The 22500-nt window shown below is 44.7% G+C and overlaps 3 protein-coding genes across 7 annotated transcripts in view; 2 read left to right on the plus strand and 1 right to left on the minus strand.

Moving 5' to 3' along the window:
• clcn7 (chloride channel 7) overlaps nt 1–8008 on the plus strand; it is a 33547-nt gene extending 25539 nt beyond the window's left edge. For all 4 annotated transcript variants that reach the window (XM_063188212.1, XM_063188219.1, XM_063188226.1 and 1 more), the window contains 7 exons: nt 408–535; nt 1013–1098; nt 1934–2066; nt 2631–2690; nt 3243–3419; nt 4054–4134; nt 4489–8008. In XM_063188212.1, the coding sequence (XP_063044282.1) occupies nt 408–535; nt 1013–1098; nt 1934–2066; nt 2631–2690; nt 3243–3419; nt 4054–4134; nt 4489–4575 (752 nt within the window). In that variant the 3' untranslated portion in view covers nt 4576–8008. The remainder of the gene's footprint in view (nt 1–407; nt 536–1012; nt 1099–1933; nt 2067–2630; nt 2691–3242; nt 3420–4053; nt 4135–4488) is intronic.
• A 2115-nt stretch (nt 8009–10123) lies between these two features.
• LOC134464438 (retinal rod rhodopsin-sensitive cGMP 3',5'-cyclic phosphodiesterase subunit gamma) lies at nt 10124–10965 on the minus strand. The gene is made up of 3 exons (XM_063217886.1): nt 10799–10965; nt 10429–10469; nt 10124–10200 (listed from the first exon to the last, which is right to left on the minus strand). Exons 1-3 carry the CDS (start codon nt 10963–10965, stop codon nt 10124–10126), a joined length of 285 nt encoding a protein of 94 aa, XP_063073956.1.
• Nucleotides 10966–15892: 4927 nt separating this feature from the next.
• arhgdig (Rho GDP dissociation inhibitor (GDI) gamma) overlaps nt 15893–22500 on the plus strand; it is an 86558-nt gene continuing 79950 nt past the window's right edge. The window contains exon 1 of one of the 2 annotated variants that reach the window (XM_063188244.1): nt 15893–16007. The gene's annotated coding sequence lies outside the window, so the exon portion shown is untranslated. The remainder of the gene's footprint in view (nt 16008–22500) is intronic. The other variant, XM_063188251.1, reaches the window with a different exon arrangement.

A 22500-nucleotide genomic window follows, 5' to 3' on the forward strand; every position in this document is an offset into this window, starting at 1 on the left:
ACAAATCTGGTCATGAAATTTCCTCGATCCTAAATATTCAACAGATGCTGAGGCGCATAGTGCAAAGAGGTCACCGACCTTTTGCACAGTCAATTGCTACAGAGCTCCAAACTTCATGTGACCTTCAGGTTAGCCCAAGTACATTACACAAAGGGCGTCCTGCTGCCTTCATGGCATCCAAGCCATACATCACCAAGTGCAATACAAAGCGATGCAGTGGTGTAAAGCATAGCGTCGGATGCAGCGATGTGAAGCATGACACCACTGGACTCCAACTTACTAGCCACTTTGACCCATTAGTGAGTGTGTGTTTGGCTAGTAAGATCAATATCTACCAGCCATTTTGGCTGGCGGGTGATGAAAAAGTTAATTTCGAGCCCTGTGCATGTCGCTGCTCCTGTGTGCAGGTGGCATCGTGCGGATGACATTGAGTTTGACGGTCATCCTGGTGGAGGCCACCGGTAACGTGACCTACGGTCTTCCCATCATGCTCGTGCTCATGACCTCCAAGATCGTCGGAGACTACTTCGCAGAGGTCAGTTTCTTTCTCTCCTTGATAAACTAAAAGGCATTACTAGGCGCGGTGCTGTGATTTTTTTTACGATCTTTATTAACCCATTTGAGCCAAAGCCTTTTTTGGGAAAAGGTGCCCTCTGCCTATTAACGCCTAAACATCTCAACCTCTGAAGCTCATGAAAATATGAAATAAATTACATTTAAAAGCCAGGAACCTCATTTTGCATTAGAATGTGTTCATTCAGCTCTAACATACCCACATTTTTTTATAAAACACTCAAATCTCAAGAGCCTGAATGCAGCGTGTAGTATGTCACTCCAGGATAAAATGGGTTAAGTGATTAATGAAGTGATGGAGGATGTTTTTTAAATACATTTTTTAAATGATACTCAATTTGTTTTACTTTTTAAATTGTAATTATATCATTGCATACTGTACAGTTTTATCTAAGAAAAGCCTGAACTGTGTGTGTATATGTCTTCTACGGTTCTGCAGGGCTTATATGACATCCACATCAAGCTGCAGAGTGTCCCGTTCCTGCATTGGGAAGCCCCCGCCACATCTCATTGGCTAACTGCCAGGTACTGTGACTTCTCATTGGCTAACCGTCAGGTACTGTAAATGGGATTGGATAACCATCTGGATTGTCATTCGCTCGCTGCGTGGAATGTCTGTGAAGATCCTGGTTGTCTTCGTCAAAAGAGCTTAGTTGCAGGCAAATGAACATCAGAAGATGTTTATCTCTGGAGAGAGGACCTGTGGAGAAAGATCCTAACAGGTGCACTCTCCATTGCTAAATACTGTACCTTCTCATGCCCACATCACCATTGGATCTGAAGAAGTCTTTCACAGGAATGGAAGCGTCTTCAAGCTCCAAAAAGAAATTCAGCTGCCCACAGCTAAACTCTTTTGACTAGCCTCCAGGAATAGTTACGGTTATTGGCTAGCTGCCAGGTACAGTGACTGTCATTGGCTCACTGCCAGGTACTGTGACTGTGATTGGGTGAGAGCCAGGTACTGTGACTGTGATTGGCTCACTGCCTGGTGCTGTGTCCTGTACTCTGTGGTAGAGAGAGGGCCTCACGTGTTTCCAGCTACAGACAATTAGTGACTTCAATGGTATTTGGGACATTTGTTTGTGTGTTTGTGCTATATGAATACATGTTGTTGTTGGTTCTTGTTTGTGTGTGTTGGGCTGGCTGTTCGAGTATGTAGACCTAGCCTGATTTGAGAGTGGCTGTTGGTGTGTTCGACGTATTGTGTATGTAGGGCACATTTTTGTATGTGTAGTCTGTGTCTGTCTGTCTGTCTGTCTGTCTGTGGTGACCGTTCCCCTGACACTCTCTCTCTCTCTCTCTCTCTCTCTCTCTCTCTCTCTCTCTCTCTCTCTCTCTCTTTCTCTCTCTCTCTCTCTAGGGAGGTCATGAGTTCTCCTGTCACCTGCTTGAGCCGCGTGGAGAAGGTGGGAACCATCGTAGACACACTTAGCAACACCTCCACCAATCACAACGGCTTCCCCGTCGTCATCCAGGACGCTGCCAGCGACGAGGTACTCCGCGCTGTTCAAGTCAAGTCGGTTTTACTGTCAATTTCTTTACATGCACTGGCCATACAAAGAATTTGAAATTACGTTTCTTACTTCCCCCGCAGACATAGACATAGACAATTTGACATAGACAATTTGACATAGACAATTTGACATAGACAATTTGACATGGACAATTTGACATGGACAATTTGACATGGACAATTTGACATGGACAATTTGACATAGACAATTAGACATAGACAGTAAGTTGAGTCTTGTAAGGAATTCATGTCAAAACATGTCTACTGTCCAGATGGACAAATTACTGTATTAGATAGTGTGTATGTTCTGCTGAATAGGAATGAATATGCTTTTAATATGGCTGGCTCATTTAAACTTGGACTCTGAAGTCATGGTCCATTAGCTGTGTTGAGTATAGAAATGTGATGTCGGCCTTATTGAACTACATTCTGAAGTCAAGGTCTGTTGGCTCAATTATTTATGTTGTCGTTCACAGATTGAGAGTACAACTGGGATGATATTGTTTTTCTGTTCTCTTTCCGCCTCTGCCTTCCTGCTCGGTAGCCTGGAAAGGTCTGTGGATTGATTCTTCGCTCTCAGCTCATTGTGCTGCTGAAACACAAGGTGAGGGTGGACTTTGGTCTATATGTGCTCTCTCTCCCTTCCTCTCTCGTCTCTGCAGGGTTTTTATCACTAATGCCTTGCTGTCTTGTTCTTCCTTGTTCTTCATCACCACCAAACCTTAGCCTGGGCAAAAGCCGACTGTTGACTCTGTCAAACAGTCTGGCGAAAGCTAAGAGAAATCCGTCTCCATGGAGGGTGGGAGATGGTCTGAGCTTACTATGCCATTTGAATTCATTGGAGTTCCGAATTCAAATTGAAATTCAAATTGTGCTTTATTAGCATGACTGTTACTATGTAGTGTTGCAAAAGCATACAAATAACAAGACAAAAGTGTGAAGTGTTACCTTAACCAATCAGTAACGGACTATGCGGGTGAGTTCTGCGTCACCAGTCTCAACTGTTTGCTGATTGGCAGAACAGTGAGCGAACCGAGCTAGGAGGCTTTCGCCAGACTACGTATGTGCGGAACCAAAATCCTTTGGGTGGAAGTACATAGGATGGCGTCGCCAGCCTAACCAAACGCTGCTCTTCAAAACGTTTGTCTTTGCTCAGGTGTTTGTGGAGCGAGCGCGGTCGCGCCTGAGCCAGAGGAAGTTGCAGCTGAAGGACTTCCGTGACGCGTACCCGCGCTTCCCCCCCATCCAGTCCATCCACGTCTCCCAGGACGAGCGCCAGTGCATGATGGACCTCAGCGAGTTCATGAACCCCACGCCCTACACCGTGCCTCAGGTGAGCCTTACCCTGTCCCATGCCCCTCCCAGTGTTGCCAGATTGGGCGGTTTGCAGCCCAATTGGACTGCTTGGGGTGGCCGTCTGCGTTTGGGCGGGTTTTCCTGCAGACATATGCCCATAGACATGAATATGATTGAGTTCAAATTGGGTTTCCAGGTAGGTTTTGTGCATTTTTTGGGCTGGAAATCATCAGTCTCATCTGGCAACCCTGGCCCCACCCCCTACACTGTGCCTCAGATGAGCCTTACCCGTCCTTACCCGTCCTTACCCGTCCTTACCCGTCCTTACCTGTCCTTACCCGTCTTTACCTGTCTTTACCTGAGCCTTACCCACCACAACCCCTGCATAGTGCCTCAGCTGAGCCTTACCTGTCCTTACCTTTTCTTTTTTTTTAAAGTATTTTTGTGGGCTTTACGCCTTTATTAGTTCTTATGAGATGGGACAGTGCAGATTGTGACAGGAAGCAAGTTGGGAGATCGAGACGGGGAAGGGTCGTCAAAAGACCCGAGCCGGAATCAAACCCGGGTTGGCCAGTGATGCACAGGTCACAGATTTTTATGACCTGCATAACAGCCAGCCGTGTGCGTGCGTGCGTGCGCGTCTGTGCGTCTGTGTGTGGTTTTTTTTGCAGGAGACCTCTCTGCCTCGAGTGTTCAAGTTATTCAGAGCCCTGGGCCTCAGGCATCTGCTGGTGGTGGACAGCGAGAATCGGGTAAGTAGAGTGCAACTCGTATGAGGCACAGGAGGCCATCCACCTGTGGTCTTCTCAGTGAAGCCTGTTATCTCTCTTGTCACTCAGTTTTATCTCCCTGTTATTTGGTTTTGTTTACTTTTTTCCAAAACTGCTTCAAAACGTTGCATTTTGTTCTCTTCTTTTTCAACCCTTTTTGACCTCACTCACTCTGACCTCTCTATCTGTGTGTGTCTCTCTCTCTCTCTCTCTCTCTCTCTCTCTCTCTCTCTCTCTCTCTCTCTCTCTCTCTCTCTCTCTCTCTCTCTCTCTCTCTCTCTCTCTCTCTCTCTCTCTCTCTCTCTCTCTCTCTCTCCCTGTTCTTCTTTCGTGTAGGTGGTGGGTCTTGTCACGCGTAAGGACCTGGCGCGTTACCACTTGGGCAAGCATGGCCTGGAGGAGCTCCAACTGGCCCAGACCTGAGCTAAGCAGAGGCAGTCTCCCCCCCAAACATGAGAGCCCTTGCGTCACATCACGTCACAATGGGCGACGTCCTCCCAAGTGACCCTAAGGGGTTAGCCCCCCTCAATCACCTCAACCCCATCACCCAAGTGTGTACCCCCCTCCATGCCTCAGTCCAATGGACGAATGCCTCCCCTTTCCACAATGCCCCATCACCAACCTGTTCACCCCAATGCCTACCCATTCCCCCTGCTATAGGTGGGTAACCCTCCCTCCACACAGGGTTAACTGCCTTCCCCTCACCCCTATGTGTGACTCCCTCCTCACCCCAATATCCAAATAGCCTTTCCCTCAGCCCAAAAAGGGTGACACAATGGGTGACACAACTACCCCCTTCCCCTCACTGAGATGGGTGGCCCTCACTTCCCCCTCTCACACCCCAATGCCTATGGGGGAGTCTCCTCAGTCCCCTCACATCACCCCAATGCTATCACCCTCCCAACCTGATGGATGGACAACTCAGCCCTGTCTCTCTCACACCCTGATGCCTGTGGGTGAGTCTCACCCTCAATCCTCTCACATCAACCCACTGCTTTTACCCTCCCAACCTGTTGAATGACCTTCACTCGCCCCTCTCTCACCCCAATACTATCACCCTCCCAACCTGATGGATGGGCAACTCAGCCCTGTCTCGCTCTCACCCTGATGCCTACCCTCCCACCCGATTGCCAGCTATGCACCGCCAACGTCCCCCTGGAGGGGGATACCCCTACTTACCCCTCCATGCCCTTAATAGGGGGGCACGAGTGTCATACAAGCCAAAATCGGTGGACAAACATGCACTCTTGTTTTTGTTTTGTTTAGTTTTTTTCTCTTGTGTCTGATGGCTGACTTTGTGTCCCAAGCAAAGAACAAAAAAAAAAGAACAATGCAATGTTTGATCAACACAGGTACGTTATTTGATGAAGGATTCCTAATCTCAGAAACCATAGACACTTGCCGAGCATTTCACATTTTGTTTGTTTGTCTTCGTTTTGCACTACATGATCATTGTATTTATTATTTATTGTGTAGGAATGTAGCCTGAGTGTCAAGAGAAGAGAGGCAAGTGTGGAGAGTGCTGAAGTTTCAAATGCCACATCTAAAGGGCCTGTTAAGGCAGTCTTGCTCAGAGCGCAGTTAGACCTTGCTGTTGTTGTTGTTTGTGTCACTTAAGCATTTGTTTGTATACCTGGGGGGTATTCCAAGAATCATGTTCAGTATTAAACCAGGCTAAGTTGACCATAAGGTAGTGGTAAATCACCTAATAGAAGAGCCTGCAGTCTTTGTTTTCTTAAGTAACGGCCTGTTTATACATACCCAGGTATTTTGATAAACACTTTTCTTCTCTACGCCTACCAACATTTTTCCGTTGACATCACAGCCAAACACGCATAAATACGCTGCTGGGAGCTGTCATAAATATGTTAAGCCTGTGCACGGTAAGGAGAGCGCCATTCAAGTCCCAGTTTATCTCTGTTTATATACAAACGGCAACCGGAGTTTTAAAAAAATCTACACTTTTGCCAGAGTTTTTTTGAAGCTTTGTTTGTAGAGGAAAAACCTCTGTTTGTGAACGAAAGGCACAAACGAAGGGAAAGGTCTACTTTTATCAAAATACCCTGGTATGTATAAACGGCCCCTAATTGTTGCCTAGTACAGTGGTTCTTAACCTGGGGTGCGGGCACCCCCTGGGGTTGCGGGCACCCCCTGGGGGTGCGCCAGAGATTTCAGGGGGTGCGCGGAATTGACTGTTGTGGTTGTGACTAAAATTCTGCTTCCAAACATTATAATTAGACCAAATTAAGACCAAATTTAAGCATGTTTTCGTCCCCATGTAAATTAATTAAAGTATTGATTAATGTCTAAAGTAAGAATCATTGTAATGAATCACTTAAATCATTTTTTTTGGCGCGTATACACGTGTAGACATTTGGGATGGGGGTGCACGGCTCATCTTGGGAACAGCTAAGGGGGTGCGTTCAGAAAAAAGGTTAAGAACCACTGGCCTAGTAGACCATCTATAAGTGGGTTTGACACTTCCTTTATGTTAGTCTAGCCAGCTTAGCTTAGCCTAAGTGATAAGTTTATCACTTATCCATGTTCTTGGAATACCCACCCCCCCAGAGGTGGAAGGTAATACAGGTGGCAAAAGGGGATGGTCAAAATCTGAATTTGATTTCTCCAACATATCGTTTATAGATCATAGAACTGCCCTATTGTTTTCATCCTTTTTTATTTGTTGTTGTCTGGTCAAAATATAAAATTCTGCCTTTGCAATGGCCCCAATATACAGCAGTGGAACCGCGTTCTCACCTAATGTCATTCACCGTATGGACAGAAACAGACTCTTCGCAGGGGCTCAATGTCCTCTATTTATTGTGCCCCTAACATGACATGTCTATAATTGCTCCTGTGTGTGTTCAAATTCAGAATTCAGCGTTTTTTTAATGGAACTGATGGAAGCCAAGCGTTGTCACAACTTGTGTGTGTGTGTACGTTTGCGTGCGTGCGTGTTCGTGCGTGTGTGTGTGTGCGCGTGCGCGCGCGTATGTTTGTGTGTGTGTGTGTGTGCGTGCGTGCGTGTGATTTGCATGTGCTGCTTTGAGTGTGGACTTTGCTATTGTTGAGGTCTCTAAGAAGTGTACTGTATTGATTCTTGTGGGTGATAACTTCAAAGTAGCAGGTGAAAGCTTGGACACAATCTTCAATAGCTTTTGGTGTTCACACTGTAAATGATGAACGACCTCACGCTGGACGCTGGACGGGAGATGGTCCCCATATTGTCCCTTAGTACTTTTTCTTTGTCTTCAGTATTCATTTGCTGTGGAGGAAACATAGAGGTAGAGATTGAATAACTATTACGTGGGAAAGTTTGTCCAAGCGTGACTGGTACTGTGCGCCAAACAAGTTGTTCTAGACTTGCCAGCCAAGTCCAGCCTCTAAGCAGAGTTGAAGCCGGTAAGTGAATGTCAAGTTCAAAGCGAATGTCTCGTCATAAGGTCTTGTTTACGGAAATGTATGTATATGCACTTGGAATCAATTGAATGATGTGTACAGTGGTAAAAAAAGGAAAAAAATATATGATTTTACAGCATTCAAATGTTAACGTTCTGAGAACAAAAAAAAGAAAAGTAAAGGAGCAGTGTGATCATGCTATTTGCTATATCCCTCACAAAAGCCCTTCTGACAAAGAACATTACCCCTCAACGTCACTTGGAGTTTAAGGCTTGACTGATTATTTTCCCCATTAATCACTGGCCATTGTTTTTACAGCAGCCACAGAGGTCCTTTTGTGTCTTTGCTGATCTTTTTTGTACAGATGTAAATGTTTAATAAAACAAATTGTGTGAAAAGATATGCTGTATTTTATAACCATTTGGACATTTGTGAACTAATAAAGCTATAGACAGATTGTAACGAAGAGTTTCGTTTTTCTTTGAAGATCTGGGGCTTATACGTCAAAACAGATTCAGGAGTAAACCAGGTTAAGTTAAGAGGCAAATCATTTAATAGAAGAGCCTGAGTCCACACTCTTGTTAGGCATGTATTCGCAAATGTCTTGTTCATGCACAATAAGGGATTTATTACCAATTTAACCTTAGTAAGGACCTAGTAGGCCTTAGCGTTTGATTAGTACATGCCTTACAAGTTACTTATGCAGGCATTAACATTGTATGTATCAGTGCTAATAGATGTATCCCTGAAATAAGGTGTTACCCGTCTTTTTAAAAAGTTTTTTTGGGGGCTTTTCAAGCCTTTATTATGTTTCATGAGACAGTATAGTGAAGGACAGACAGGAAGCGAGTTGGGAGAGGGAGATGGGGAAGGGCTGTCAAAGGACCCGGGCTGGGAGTTGAACCCAGGTCGGCCGCATTGGAAGACGTGTGCCATACCGTTAGGCCACAATAGGGTTGAGGCCACGCACTACTATTAGATGATTTACCTCTTAATTTAACCTGGTTTACTCCTCAACCAGCTGTATAGTATAGCCCCCCTGTTGGGAATCCTACTATTAAAGTGTTCTGCAGTGAGGCACAGGGGGAATGCCAACCTTTTGGAGTAGTAATTAGGCTGAGGCTGGGTAGGTTCATTAGCTACTGCCTGGCTCTCCCTGATAAACCTTATCAGTGCTGTGCGTGTGTAAGAGCATCTACAGTAGTGTGTGTGTCTCTCTAAAAGAGCATCTGCAGTTTGTCTATATGGTTGTGTGTGTGTGGGTGTGTGTGTGTGTGTGTGTGTGTGTGTGTGTGTGTGTGTGTGTGTGTGTGTGTGTGTCTACAGCAGAGAGCATGATGCACCTCTTAATCCACTCAGAGTTCATTTGAGCCATGGCAAGATAATCCCTTTAGACCACAGAGTCTGTCCACACGGCAGGCTCCTCTGCAGCCAGCAGCAGTCCAGTCCTGTAGTGCACACTCACAACAGTGTTCAACAGGTAACCCACCGCATTGCATCAGGACAGGAGTGTGAGAAAGAGGGGAGGATGCATCTGTCAGAGACTGTGTGTGAGTGCAAAGTACTTCAAGTCAACTTTTTCGTTGGGATATTGCCGTTTACTATACAAAGTCAGTTTGATTGTTTGAGGTGTGTGTCTGACAATAAGGAAATGAAGAAATTTGTCAAAGCATACTGAACATGCACAAGCTCGTATAACACTCTCTGGGCTTCAGTGCTGTATGCACTACGTGCATTATTTGTCCACAAACAAACGTGTATTTTTATTTATTTTTTTAATTCATTTTTTAAATGTTTATTACATAAAACATTCTCAGAAACATCATCATATTGCACAACTCCACTTACATTCATGCCATACATTAAATCCGTGTATTTACATAAACAAAGCTACACTTGGTTGCAAAAACATTTCTTTTAACAAAAGACCTATACTTCATAGCATCAGTTAAACAGGCAGCGACAAAAAAAAGGCCATTAAAAAAATCTACTCAGCAATCCAGAGCAGTCGCAACCCTTAACCATTGATTAACCATAGGTTATAGTTATAACAAATACATTACAGTATGATAACATATTGACACATGGAATGATGATAATATATGACCTGAAATAAAAATGTAGACCTATGGGGTTCAGATGTAGGGTTGTAGGGAAATGAAAGGAGGAGAAACTAGAGGTTAGAGGCTAACAGATGTTGTATACTGGGAGAGTTCATGGAGGTAGAACGAAAGACTGCAGAGTAGAGGGAAGAGGGTGCAGGTGCTGCATGAATTGTAGAGAAGGGCTGCATTTCTCGAAAGCATAGTTTCGTTGGTGTTTGCAATGCATTTTCCCATTGACAACTCACAAGGTGCTAACTAACTAGCAACTAGCAACAAGTATTTTTTTCGAGAAACACAACCCAGGGTTGTTGTCTTTGGTCGGAAGGTAGAGGTGAAGGGTTAAATGATGTGTTATACTGTCCTCCAGACGGAGGGAGTAGAGGGGGTTGGAGAGAGAGCAGGTGCTACTCGCTATAGGGCAGGTTGGCAGTGCTGCGTCTGGATCGTCAGAAGGTAGAGGTCAAAGTTCAGATGATGCCGTACTGGGCCAGCTCGTGGAGCTCCAGATGGTTGAAAGCCTCCCAAGGACACACCAGCGTAAAGTCTGTTAGGGATAGAGGAGATACAGGGAGTTAGTCAGGCACAGTTTATTTCAGCTATTTTTGATACCACTAAAATTAAAAAAAAATAAAATAATGAATGGTCGGCCCTACTAAAGTGCAATAACTTGTGGTTTTGCTAGTTAACCAGATAAGCCCAGGTTTACATAAGGTTTTACAGAAAGATGTACATGGCTAAACGTATTCCATTGAAAGAAAACTGCAATACTCACCACTGCCTAGTCCCTCCATCCCTGGGATCTCATCACCAAATCTGTTCAAAACACAAGGCAACACAGGGTAAGTCTTTGGCATGTATGCAGCGAATGAGTAACCATTATTTTTTGTAGGCTATGACCCCAGTCCAGTTTTGACCTACTCGAATACTCTACCCTACAAGGTACAGTTTTCACAACTGTGATAGAAAACCAGGAATAAAAGTGGCGAAGTGTCTGTCTAATTTATTCAAAGCAACCAGAAAGAAATGTAGTAACAAGACAAGAATGTATACAGTTATACAGTGATTTCAAGACTACTTAATTGGCTGTTTGAAGTTGATAGAGTAGTCTGCTGGGTGCAAAGTGTGTAGTGTACAGTACATACCCCTTCACTCCCTTGGTAGGGGGCTTGCTCTTGAAGTGCCTGCACATCCTCTGTTTGAATACGTGGGGGCCTCTCCTGGGAGTCACGGGGCCCCCCATCACTCGTGTGGGGGTGCCCGGGGCCCCCTCCACACTGCTCCTGCTCAGGCTGGTGGTGCTGCTGCTCATGCTGCTCATGCTGCTGCTGCTGCTCATCTTGACCGGCTGGCTCACTGGCTCACTGGCTTACTGGCTTACTGTCTCACGGTACACTGGAAGTTACAATGAAATAATGAGTCAAGAATCACTGTGTATAATAATAGTAATAATAATAATTATCATTATTATAATTATTATTATAATCATTACTATTAGTAGAAGTAGTAGTGTTTTTTAGTGAATGCACACAATCATGGTATGTGTCATCCAAACAACTTAATCAGAACTGTTCTAAGTTTAGATTCAACATCTCATTTAGTGAAGTGACTAGCAGCATGCTACGCAATGCTTTCTTCTTTTTTTTCAAAATGTAATCAAGATGTTTTTACCTCAGAGGGGTTGACCTTGTCCCTGTCAGTGTGAATCTTGTCCTCCGACTCCTGCTCCCTTGCTCGCTCGCTTGCTCTCCTCTCCTCTCCTCAGGTGGGCTGTGTTAGGTCGAGTTTCTCCCTCACTCGCTCTGCTTTGCTCTGCTCTGCTCTCCTCTCTCGTCCTCTCCTCAGGCTGGCTGTGTTGCTCCGACTCTTGCTCTCCTTCTCTTCTCTCCTGTCTCCTCTCCTGTTGTCTCCTCAGGTGGGCTGTGTTGCGGCAGGGACTCCTTCAGCTGGGTTTATATACCCTGCTGTGGCCTGTCGTGCGGGCCCTAATACCCGCCTGCTGACGCTGACGAAGCAGCTGGGGGTGCCAGTTGGAGTGGCCAGATTGTTGCGGTCGGGCCGGCCAAAGCAATCTGGACTCTCTTAAGCAGAGCTCCAGGATTACAGAGACCAGAGAGCCACAGAGAGCCAGAGAGCCACACGACTACACTACACTACACAGCACACCACAGCCAGCAGCACCACCTCAACTCACCTTATCTCCCCTCACCTCAGATCAACCTCTTCAGGCTCATTCATAAAACCCATTCAATGGGACAGAGATGTACAGTAGAGCAACAGAGACACCTGCTAGTGCCACCTGTTGTGGATTTAGTTCTTTAGGTATTTTTATTTTGTTTCCATGGCCATGGAAAAAGCCATGGCTGGGGCGTTAGCAGGCTGTACAACACAGAGTATAGACAGAGAGTAGAACAGAGAGTAGAGTATAATTTAGGCTATTGATCCCGAGGGAAATTAAGGTATCAGGTAGTGCACAAACATACATAGCCTGCCGGTAAATACAGAAGAAGACACAAGGACATTATACACGACATTGCACATATATTCACAAATATTCACCATACAGATATTCACAGGCTCAGATCTCCCTATCCCACTTACACACACACAAACACACACACACACACACACACACACACACACACACACACGCACATGAACATGAACACACACGCACACGCACACGCACGCACACGCACGCACACGCGCACACGCACACGCACACACACAAACACACGCACACACGCACACACACACACACACACACACACACACACACACACACACACTGGGGCGTTAGCAAGCTGTACAACACAGCAGAGTATAGACCTACGTTAGGCTGAACCGCTGAACTCTGAGCTCTATTCATAAAGGCCTGTCAATGGATATAATTCATTGTAAATGCTTGCTGCAAAACTGGTTATGATTGTTTTTTTTGTTTTTGTTTTTTCATTTTTCTAACACGGAGCAGGCCTGATAAACAATGAACCTGTAATGCTTAGCAGTTACATATTTGAATGGTGACGAATAACATTTTAGCATATGCATAATTCATACTTGAAACCTGTCAGTGCATTCATATCAGATGTAGCTCAGATATACTTGTATGTAAATTACAAAAAAAGCTATTGTTCCCCAAGGACTACATGGCAGTCAGTGTACATATTAAATACAGTGTAGGATGTTGTGTGTTATTTTGGAATGTTTGGAATTTAATTTGGCACATAAACTCCATGTACGACTAATAGATGTACGTATAAACCATTTGTCAACAAACCCAGTTTTTGAAAATTGACAGTTCTCATGTTAACCCTCCCTTCGCAACCACCATGTTCATCAATTCCAGTTAGTGGACAGACAAAGCACCTGCTGTGCAACCGCTTGTGGATGTATTGTTTATTTTGGCAAATCAAATCAGTGGCATTATATGATGAATTTCCATGCACAATCAGCCAACTCAGAAATGGATGTGGATGCAAACAACATTTTGGTGGTGGCACAAACAAGCTCACGCAACTGAACATACATTGGTTTCAACCGATTGGGTGTCCTTTGAGGAGTAAGGACTTTTTCCCAGTTCTTCTAGAATTTCACTTGAACACTCTACAGCACCCATAGAAGTCGGTGTTAAAAATCTCGGCAAGAAATTATGACATCATAATAAAAACTCAAATTTTGGGCAAAATTCTAATGACATATTTGTGATGGTACTCCTCAAAGGGTTAAAACATGGCCACTGAACAGCTCACAAAACATACAGCTATTGGGCTGATGGAGTATGAATGTGGTTGTGTTGTAGTAAGAGGACTGACATAATCAGGCCCAAAGTGCAAGGAGGGGCCCCATTGCAATGAGTCTGAAATTTGTATTTTTATTGAAGGTGGGGGAGCGTGGGATCTACTTTCCCAGAATTTGGTAATACCCCCATCGACGAAATAGTACTACCTATCAATAAGACAGCTAGTGATTATGAAGCTTCTTCATGTCTGTAGCTGTGTCGTGTGTCATTATTATTTGAATGTCAAGTGGTGGGACAGGCAGTCGAGTGGTGGGACAGGCAGGCAGCCTTTCCAACAGTACCCTCTACACACAACACAGTGGGCCATCAGCCTAGCGCACTTCACTTACCGGGTTAACTACCTCCAGGGCGGGCGCTGATGCTGATGATGATGATGATGCGATTGACCGTGTTTGAGCTGGCCCACTAGCCCTGATCTCATTACCGCGCGTTAGCAGACAGCAGCAGATGCCTCTGAGTGCAGAGCAGCAGAGCAAGGCAAAGTAGCCTAGCATCCCAAGTCAAACACAGAGCAGAGTTTAGACCTGATTTGTTGTGGCTGCACTGCTCACCACATCCGGTGCATGGTAGCTGCCTGGTCTGGTGACTGGGAGACATGAATGAATGAATGAATGAATGAATGAATGAATGAATGAATGAATGAATGAATGAATGAATGAATGAATGAATGGCCCTGCCGTGGCCATCTGGTGGGGCACTCGCCTGCCAGGTGGCTGACCCGGGTTCGATTCCTGGCCCGGGTACTTTGTCGACCCCTCCCCGTCTCTCTCCCCATTCACTTCCTGTCTACCTCTCATACTGTCCTGTCCATAATGAAGTCGAAAAGACCAGAAAAATATCTTTAAAAAAAAAGAATGAATGAATGAGTGAATCAATCAATCAATCAATCAATCAATGGATGAATGTCAATGCTCCCCTCCCCATACAGTACATCAACAGCAGTCTAAATATGGTCATGCACTCAATGACCATGGGCCGAGGCATGTGGTGGAACGGTCTCCCAGAGGCAGCAAGGCTAAGCACATCTCTTGCAGCCTTCAAGAAGCAAGTACAGACTCCTCTTTCGTGACTATCTACTAGACTATTGTCTGAGCTGCCTAGCTCCAGGCCAGACTCTTGACATGATGTGTGTGTGTGTGTGTGTGTGTGTGTGTGTGTGTGTGTGTGTGTGTGTGTGTGTGTGTGTGTGTGTGTGTGTGTGTGTGTGTGTGTGTGTGTGTGTGTGTGTGTGTGTGTGTGTGTGTGTGTGTGTGTGTGTGTGTGCGTGTGTGTGTTGTGTGTAGCCTACTCTACTTTACAAAAAACCCTAACTATCCCTTCTTTGCATCTGCACGTGTTGTTCTGTATATTTCCTGTGCACTTTGTATCTGCTAGTGATGTTGGCTATGATTATGTCCTTGTGTGTAAGTCGCTTTGGTTATAAAGTGTCTGTCAAATGCAATGTAATGTAATGTCTGTGCATTTTAATTTAGTGTGCTATAAATACTAGCTTTTTTTTAAAGCTTTGTTCGGTTAAATATAGGCCTATTTATCTGGCTTCCTGGAGCTCAAATCCATTTATAGTTAGCCTACAAATAGTTATACAAAAAAGTATATAGTTATATATATATAAAAAGATAAGCTACATGTAAGAAACCACTGGGACTACTACCACCAATAGGTCCAGTGGAACGGAGACTGCGATTATGTTGAGTTCATATTATTTATTCATTAATTATGAGGAAATGAATTACTCATAATCGATTAAAGTCAGACCCCTTAAACCCTAATCTTGATACCAGAGATTCTTTAAGTCTCTCTCTACTCTCTCTGTTGATACTGTGGAAAACTGTAAACCTGCAAATTAATGAAAGAGATAATAGGACAAATAGCCCAAAGTAGGCCTGCAGACTATTAATATAAATGGAAAACCATAAACCCACGTTGATCCCGGAGCATACATCTAGTCTATTGCATTCATTTGTTGTCATATAACCATGAACACTATACGTGGGTAGTCTGCTCTTTCACTTGAACGTATAGCTTGAGTTAAATTCGTAGATAAAACCGGATTATTTTGGTCAGAAATACATAGGCTATCACCAACGTTTGATTGTCACCAAACCCTGACAACAGGTTGGAATGGCCTTGGCCCAGTGACGCCCTTTGCTTTCTTGTCCGCTAGATGGCAGCGTCACATAAATTCATGGTACCCATCAAGGGTGTTAAGTGGGTCTGTCAGATGTGATTTTTAGTCAATAAAACACATTCATTTTGACAACTGTATAAAATGACCATGGAATTACAGTTCCGTTCTGATTAATAAGTCAGTAATGTAGGCCCTATGTGTGCATATTTTTTCTAGAATGAAAACTGGTGAGGGGGTCGTGTTAGATGTAAGACCCGATTCGTGTGGAGTTGATGCGGTCGAAGAGGGACTGTCAAATGAATAGTTTGAAAAGTTGACGACGCGTAACGCCCTGAGCACTCTCGGCAAGTCAACTTCCTCCATCCTGGTCCACCTCACTCGCATCTGACAAGCTCCAGCAGTCACATCCATCAACTTGAAGGTGAAGGTAAGCTGCCTTACTAAACCAGAGTTAAAGACCAAACTTTAAGATGCGTGTTCAGAGATTTCGCACTTTGCGCGCACACAACTCCACCAAAACAAGTGCAACAAGTTAAATTTTCTTTTGCGTATTTTCATCCATGTAAGCTAGGCCTACTTGAAATCAAAACGCTTATTCAGAACGTCTTCGAAGTTCGGCTATGATGTTTTTCTGTACCCTAAAGTTAAGCACCTCTCCACGCCATTGATGTGGGGTGAAATTAGTAGGCTACTTCGCCTGTAGACATAAAGGAGAATTGGTTGCTTAGACGTTTGCCGAAATATCCATGCGTAGCCTATAGCCTACCCTTTGAAAATATTTAACTTATTCTCTTCCTCATAAGTTGGTAATCATTGTTAATGATTAGACTGCTGCCTGTGCCCACGAAAACCACATCCTTCTTCATAACAATCATCTCTCTCTCTCTCTCTCTCTCTCTCTCTCTCTCTCTCTCTCTCTCTCTCTCTCTCTCTCTCTCTCTCTCTCTGAATCAGAAGGTGTGCCTTGGTGTGATCTATCTGATATATGTGCATAAATAGTGTATAACTGAGAGTGTGTGACTAAATGTATTCATGATGTGCAGAGCTTGAATAATTTCACAAAAATGAATGTGGGGTAAGGAAGGGCGCCTGTTTTTCAATCGCGCCCTGTGACATTGAAAAATGTGCAAAAATAGGCTGTGCCATCCATTAACATGGTGTGTGGATACATCATTCTATCAAGACAAGTGGGTTTCAAATGAGACTGCATATGCTGCAGCAAGACAAATCGGCCTGGCTGGTTTTATTTCACTCTGAGGGATCCATTTGTTATTGCCTCACTATATTCTTGCTTAATGCACAACCGTGTGTCATTGCAGATCCTGTCCTTGATTGCCATATACAGTCATGATCCTCTGTCACACACACACACACACACACACACACACACACACACACACACACACACACACACACACACACACACACACACACACACACACACACACACACACACACACACGCACACACACGCACACACACACACAGTCATATTTAAACTTACCATTTCTAGGTCAGCGGTAATGAATTCAAACTGCTCTCTTTAACTGCTCTGCTTCTCCCATGCTCCCCCACTTTCCTACTGTGCAGTATGTTCATGTGTCTTATGGCAGTGGCAGAGTACACATGTAAGCGCACCATCTTAGTAATAATAATATGCAGCTTTGATCACAGACTTTATGTATGATGCATAGACAGACCCGCTGAGGGGGGGGTGGGGCACAAAGGGGTGTGTTGTCCCGGGCCCATTGAGATCGGGGGCCCAGAATTGTGTCCCCATTACATTGTATGTATTGGATAGGGGGCCCTTTAAGATGACTTTGTCCTGGGCCCAGCAAAAGCTGTCAGCGGCCCTGCATGTAGACTGTATTGAGGAGCTCTCGTTCTTTGATGGCGTGCGAGTTGAGTTGTGTGCGTGCGCACGGGTCCGAGTGCGTGCATGAGTGCGTGCCGTGCATGCATGAGTTTGTGAGTGTGTGCGCGCATGTGTGTGTGTGTGTGTGTGTGTGTGTGTGTGTGTCGCAACGCTTGCATCTTTCTTCCTGAAAGACAAAGACTGCGAAGCACTGGTCTTTGTGTTCGTCTCAATGTGAAAGAAGAGTGTACAGAATTGAACAGATGGAGGAAATGACATAGAGTTGTTAACTTTGGCCTTTTGTACTTCTCATATGTTATGAACCAAACACCTTGTTGCACATGAGTCGCCTTGTAGTAGCACTGAGATCTGTGTGGCTCTGTTGCATGGTCACGAGGGGTTGATTTCTGTATGCGTCTTTGGTAACACTTAACTTGACGCCGGTGTCATAAGCATGTCATTACAGTGTCATAACAGTGTCATGGCACAGTTATGCACGTGTCATAAACATTATGTCCATGTCATAAAAATGTTTTGGCCGTAAGTGACATTCGGTTATGGCAACTTATCTATGACTGTGTCATGACACTATTATGACACTGTAATGACATGCATATGACACCGGCGTCAAGTGAAGTGCTACCGCATCTTCTCTCAAGATCTCTCATTTCTCATGATCATTATACTGTGTGTGTAGCATGCAGCCTTGCATTTTATGAACATCCTCGATTTATGTTCAAATTCCAGCGCAAACCTGCAGTTTCGTATACTGTAGCTTACCGGGTAAATATTATGTGTGAGGTCTAGTACCCCAGTTATAACAAAAATCTCTGACCAAACCACAGAAATGTCTCTGATATGGGCCTACTGTATTTGCAGACTCACTGTGATTTTACAGTAAGGTGATTAAGCTGATCCTGCCTTGTGTAAAACGCCTTAGGCACTTTATTGAATTTCACACATTTGTTTTATTTTGTCAACCTGCTGTATTCACACAGAAGTAGCATTACATTACATGACATTACGCTTTTTTTAAACCAATGCGACTTACGATCGAGGACATAATCATAGCCGACATCACCAGTAGAAACAAAGTGCACAGGAAATACACAGAACACAGAAGTGCAGATGCTAATGTGACGGAGGTCTCCGTTACACTCTCCCCCTTAAACCTCACTCCCATCCAGGTCACGGCACCACTGTGACGGACGTCATCTTGCACCTGTTCACATGCAATCTCGTCAACTACAACGGTCCGGCAATGGGAGACACAGTACGATACCGCTGGGCCAAGAGACTAGTCTGAAGCTATCGGAGGGAGGTTTACCAACGTTCCACGCCAACTCTGTGCTGGTTAGCCTCCATTACACTAAGTAGGGTTAGGTTTGTTTTTTTAGGTACATTAACACAGGGTTAAGTAGAGTACACACACATCAGCACAACCATTATGTAGTAGTACATAGACATTCATGAAAGAGACCATAGGAAGTGTAGCACAGGACTTAGCACTGGTTCTGAAATGACCAGATCTCGATGAGGTGACGCGTGTGTGGGTGTCAGATCCCTCGCCACTACCACCACCACTGTCCTCCATGCACAGGCAGGGCCGTTGACAACTTTGGCCAGACACAGGACCAAAAAAACATCTGAAAAGGCCTCCCACCCAATACCTACAATGTAATGGGGACCTAATTCTGGGCCCCTCTTTCCATGGGCCTGGGACAGCTGACCTGTTTGTACCCCCCGTCTCGGCTTCCCTGTCCTCCACGTGTCTCGGGGGCCATTAAAATGATAAGTGACCTGGGGAAGTTGTTTTCATACGGACAAGCTTTAAAGCAGCAGGGAACCTTGGGAATGTTTTTATGGTCGCCGTCAGGCCCCCGGAAGCGCTGGCCGGTGCGAGAGGCATCGGAAGACAAACAGTGAGGCATTATGGGCCTGCAAATATATCATGTGGCCGATGAAAGGCTACTGTACGTACCGGGCCATTGGGATGCACGGGGGTGTGTTTGTGTGTTTGTGCACAGTAAATTTCACACTGTTATTTTAACATCTTCTAGAGTGTATTTGGTCCCAGAGTACACGACAAGTTTTGAATTAACACAGCATGTTTCACTGTGCGGGCGTGCGTGCGTGCGTGCGTGCGTGCGTGTGTGCGTGCGTGAGTGCGTGTGTGCGTGCTTGTGTGTGTTTGTCTCTGCAATTCACGAGACCTATGAAAGACCATTCCATGATGTCTTGGGCTGCCTAGCATTCTGGGTACAAGAATACGTGTATGTATCCACACAGAGATGGGGACGATACGAGGGGTCGTTTTCTCATAGTCCGCACATTCTCCCTGGATTACATCCCTCCATCAGAGCCCCCTTGGATGCTAGCCAACAAACACACACACACAAACAAACAAACAAACAAACACACACACACAAACAAACCAAGTCCCTCGGCGGGGAACAAACAGTCTCATCAGCACACACACACATAAGCAAACAGGCAGGCGTCATATGACTGGGGGAGCTGTGCAAGGCCTGCTGTGTTGGCAGGCTTTACTTCCATGGCGCTGGTTGGTTGGATGGGGTTTCGCAATTCTCACACAGCCTGTCCATGGATCACAGAAGAGGAAATTGTGGCTGGTGGCTGTTCCTGGCAAGGCCTGATGGGGGTTACGGTTGTGTTGCAGCATGCTAGTAAGCCTCCAACCCCCCCCAAACGGCCTTTTGCCTGCCCATGGGGACCCAGGTTCGCCTGGTTGGCCTGACTCATGTCCCAAACACTGCCCCATCTCTCTCCCCCACTCTCTTCCTGTCATAGTCTGTCTATAAAGGCACTACATTATTTTTGGGCTGTATTAGATGTTTAGTTCTTCATAGTTCTCCCTTCACACAGTACTGTATGCATCCATCTTAAAGCATTACTAGGTACTGTAGTTTTCATCCTCGGTCATTCTACAGGTGGCAGATGATTTAACAGACAGAAAATCCCAATGACTAGCTGCCATTTTAATTTTCATACGCCATTCTGATTTGTCTTACGAGCCCATCTGTGGATGTTATATATCGGAAATACTTGAATATGCTGCCATGATATGTTACTGACCTTGAGTGTCTGTGACTTTTTTATTCTAAAGATCGCACTATTGCTTCATTACTCTGTGAGTGACTTGTTATTGTACAGATACAGCAGACCAGACCCTATGTATTGTAATGCATTGGCATGTCATTAACCAGGTTCTAGTATGTAGCATATTGCCATCAATTCACGAGAACTTGTACATGTACCTGGGAAATGCTTGGAATCCATATGCGTACTGTAATCTCTTCCAGTATCCAGTCTCTTCCAAATTATCCATAGTTTCAATGTGTCCATGGCTGTTGATCACTAGCCCCTTGTACTTGTATACTTCATTCTGTGCAGTGTTTGGGGTGTTGGCTCTGATGTAGTTTAAAATGATTGGATATCTCCAATGGGTTACCCAATGCTTTTCAAGGAGCAGTGGCATGTGACATAGCGTACCTTGAAATGTGTTCTCTTTCACAAACTTTCAATCAATGAACACAGCAGATTCCACAGTATTCAGTCAGTATTCAAGTCTATTCCATTCATCACCACACACATTATAGGCAACCTTGAGCCCACGACTTTGGTGGTTATTTTTTCTATATCAGTTGAATGTAAGTATTTTAAAGTGTCTTTGTGTTGATTTTTCAGGATGTTGTTAAAGGCCATTGGAAATGGGACACATAGGGCCTCACTCGATACATTCTTCTCAGTATTAAAGTCCATTTCAAAAGATGGTCTTTTGAGACAGTGCCTCTTCCTCTGACTGTGCTGTGGTTGCTGTGAATTCAATACTCATCTCTGGCTTCCTGTTTGTCAAGGTCGGGATGCTCTCTCACTTCCTGTGAGCTTGTATCTTATGTCTACTATGTTGAAAGAGTTGTTCCTTTTCTGCTATCAACGTAATTCATGGTTCAATACCTTAATGCTAAGTAGCTTATACACATTTCTAGAGATAGCTTCAGTGTAATTCGAGGCAAGATGACGAACAAAAACATTTGATGGAAAGGCAACATTAAAAAAAACATCAATATGATCATTTTATTGTAGCCCCTTTGTGCAGATGGGCCTGCTGATGGGCCAATTTCACTGTAATAAAGCCTCAACTACATCATAAAAACATTGACATGACATTACAGAGAGCCTGAAGTAAAGTATAATAATAATTCTAATAATAATAATAATAATAATAATAATTGTATTTGTATAGCACTGTATCATACAAGGCATGCAACTCAAAGTGCTTAACAAATGGGCAAAAAACATCATTGTAAGCACCTGCTATCTGCAGGACACTAGCTCAGGTTCCATTGTTTGTTTTGTATTCTTCAAGTGGCATGTACAGTACAATGGTATTTAGCGTAGAAGGTCATTATTGAGCACAGTAGTGGACATGTACAGAATGTTTTTAATGTTGCGGTGACATGGCCCTGTGTGTACAAGAAACAGTTCCTGTGTTCCCAGAACGAACACATGCACCCAAAAATAGACCCAAATCCAAACGGAAGAGTTTGGAGTCCAGAGAACTGCACTCTCCCAGCAGTAGTACATTGTCAGCGTGCGTCATGTGGGGTCTGACTACTGGTGTGTGTGTGTGTGTGTGGTTGTGTGTGTGTCTGTGTTTGTGGTTGTGTGTGTGTGTGTGTGTGTGTGTGTGTGTGTGTGTGTGTGTGTGTGTGTGTGTGTGTGTGTGTGTGTGTGTGTGTGTGTGTGTGTGTGTGTGTGTGTTTTGTGAATGCAGCTTGAAAAACAAACTCACACACACACACACACACACACACACACACACACACACACACACACACACACACACACACACACACACACACACACACACACACACACACACACACACACACACACACACTCAGAGATTTTGGCTGCGTGCCACAGTGCTGCTGAGGGCCACCCACAGCCAATGGTCTAATGCTCATTACTTCCAGGCCACCTAGTCACTGGACACAGATTATCACAGAGTGTGTGTGTGTGTGTGTGTGTGCGTGCGTGC

Source organism: Engraulis encrasicolus, chromosome 2 (assembly GCF_034702125.1).
Source record: "Engraulis encrasicolus isolate BLACKSEA-1 chromosome 2, IST_EnEncr_1.0, whole genome shotgun sequence".
NCBI lineage: Eukaryota > Metazoa > Chordata > Actinopteri > Clupeiformes > Engraulidae > Engraulis > Engraulis encrasicolus.

Excerpts from the sequence above, each read along its gene's own strand:
- LOC134464438 (XM_063217886.1), bottom strand. The coding sequence starts at position 10,965 with ATGAGCAGCAGCACCACCAGCCTGAGCAGGAGCAGTGTGGAGGGGGCC. Across the intron at positions 10,470-10,798 it reads CCTACCAAGGGAGTGAAGGG|ATTTGGTGATGAGATCCCAG; the intron begins GTATGTACTGTA and ends TGTTTTGAACAG. Across the intron at positions 10,201-10,428 it reads GATGGAGGGACTAGGCAGTG|ACTTTACGCTGGTGTGTCCT; the intron begins GTGAGTATTGCA and ends TATCCCTAACAG.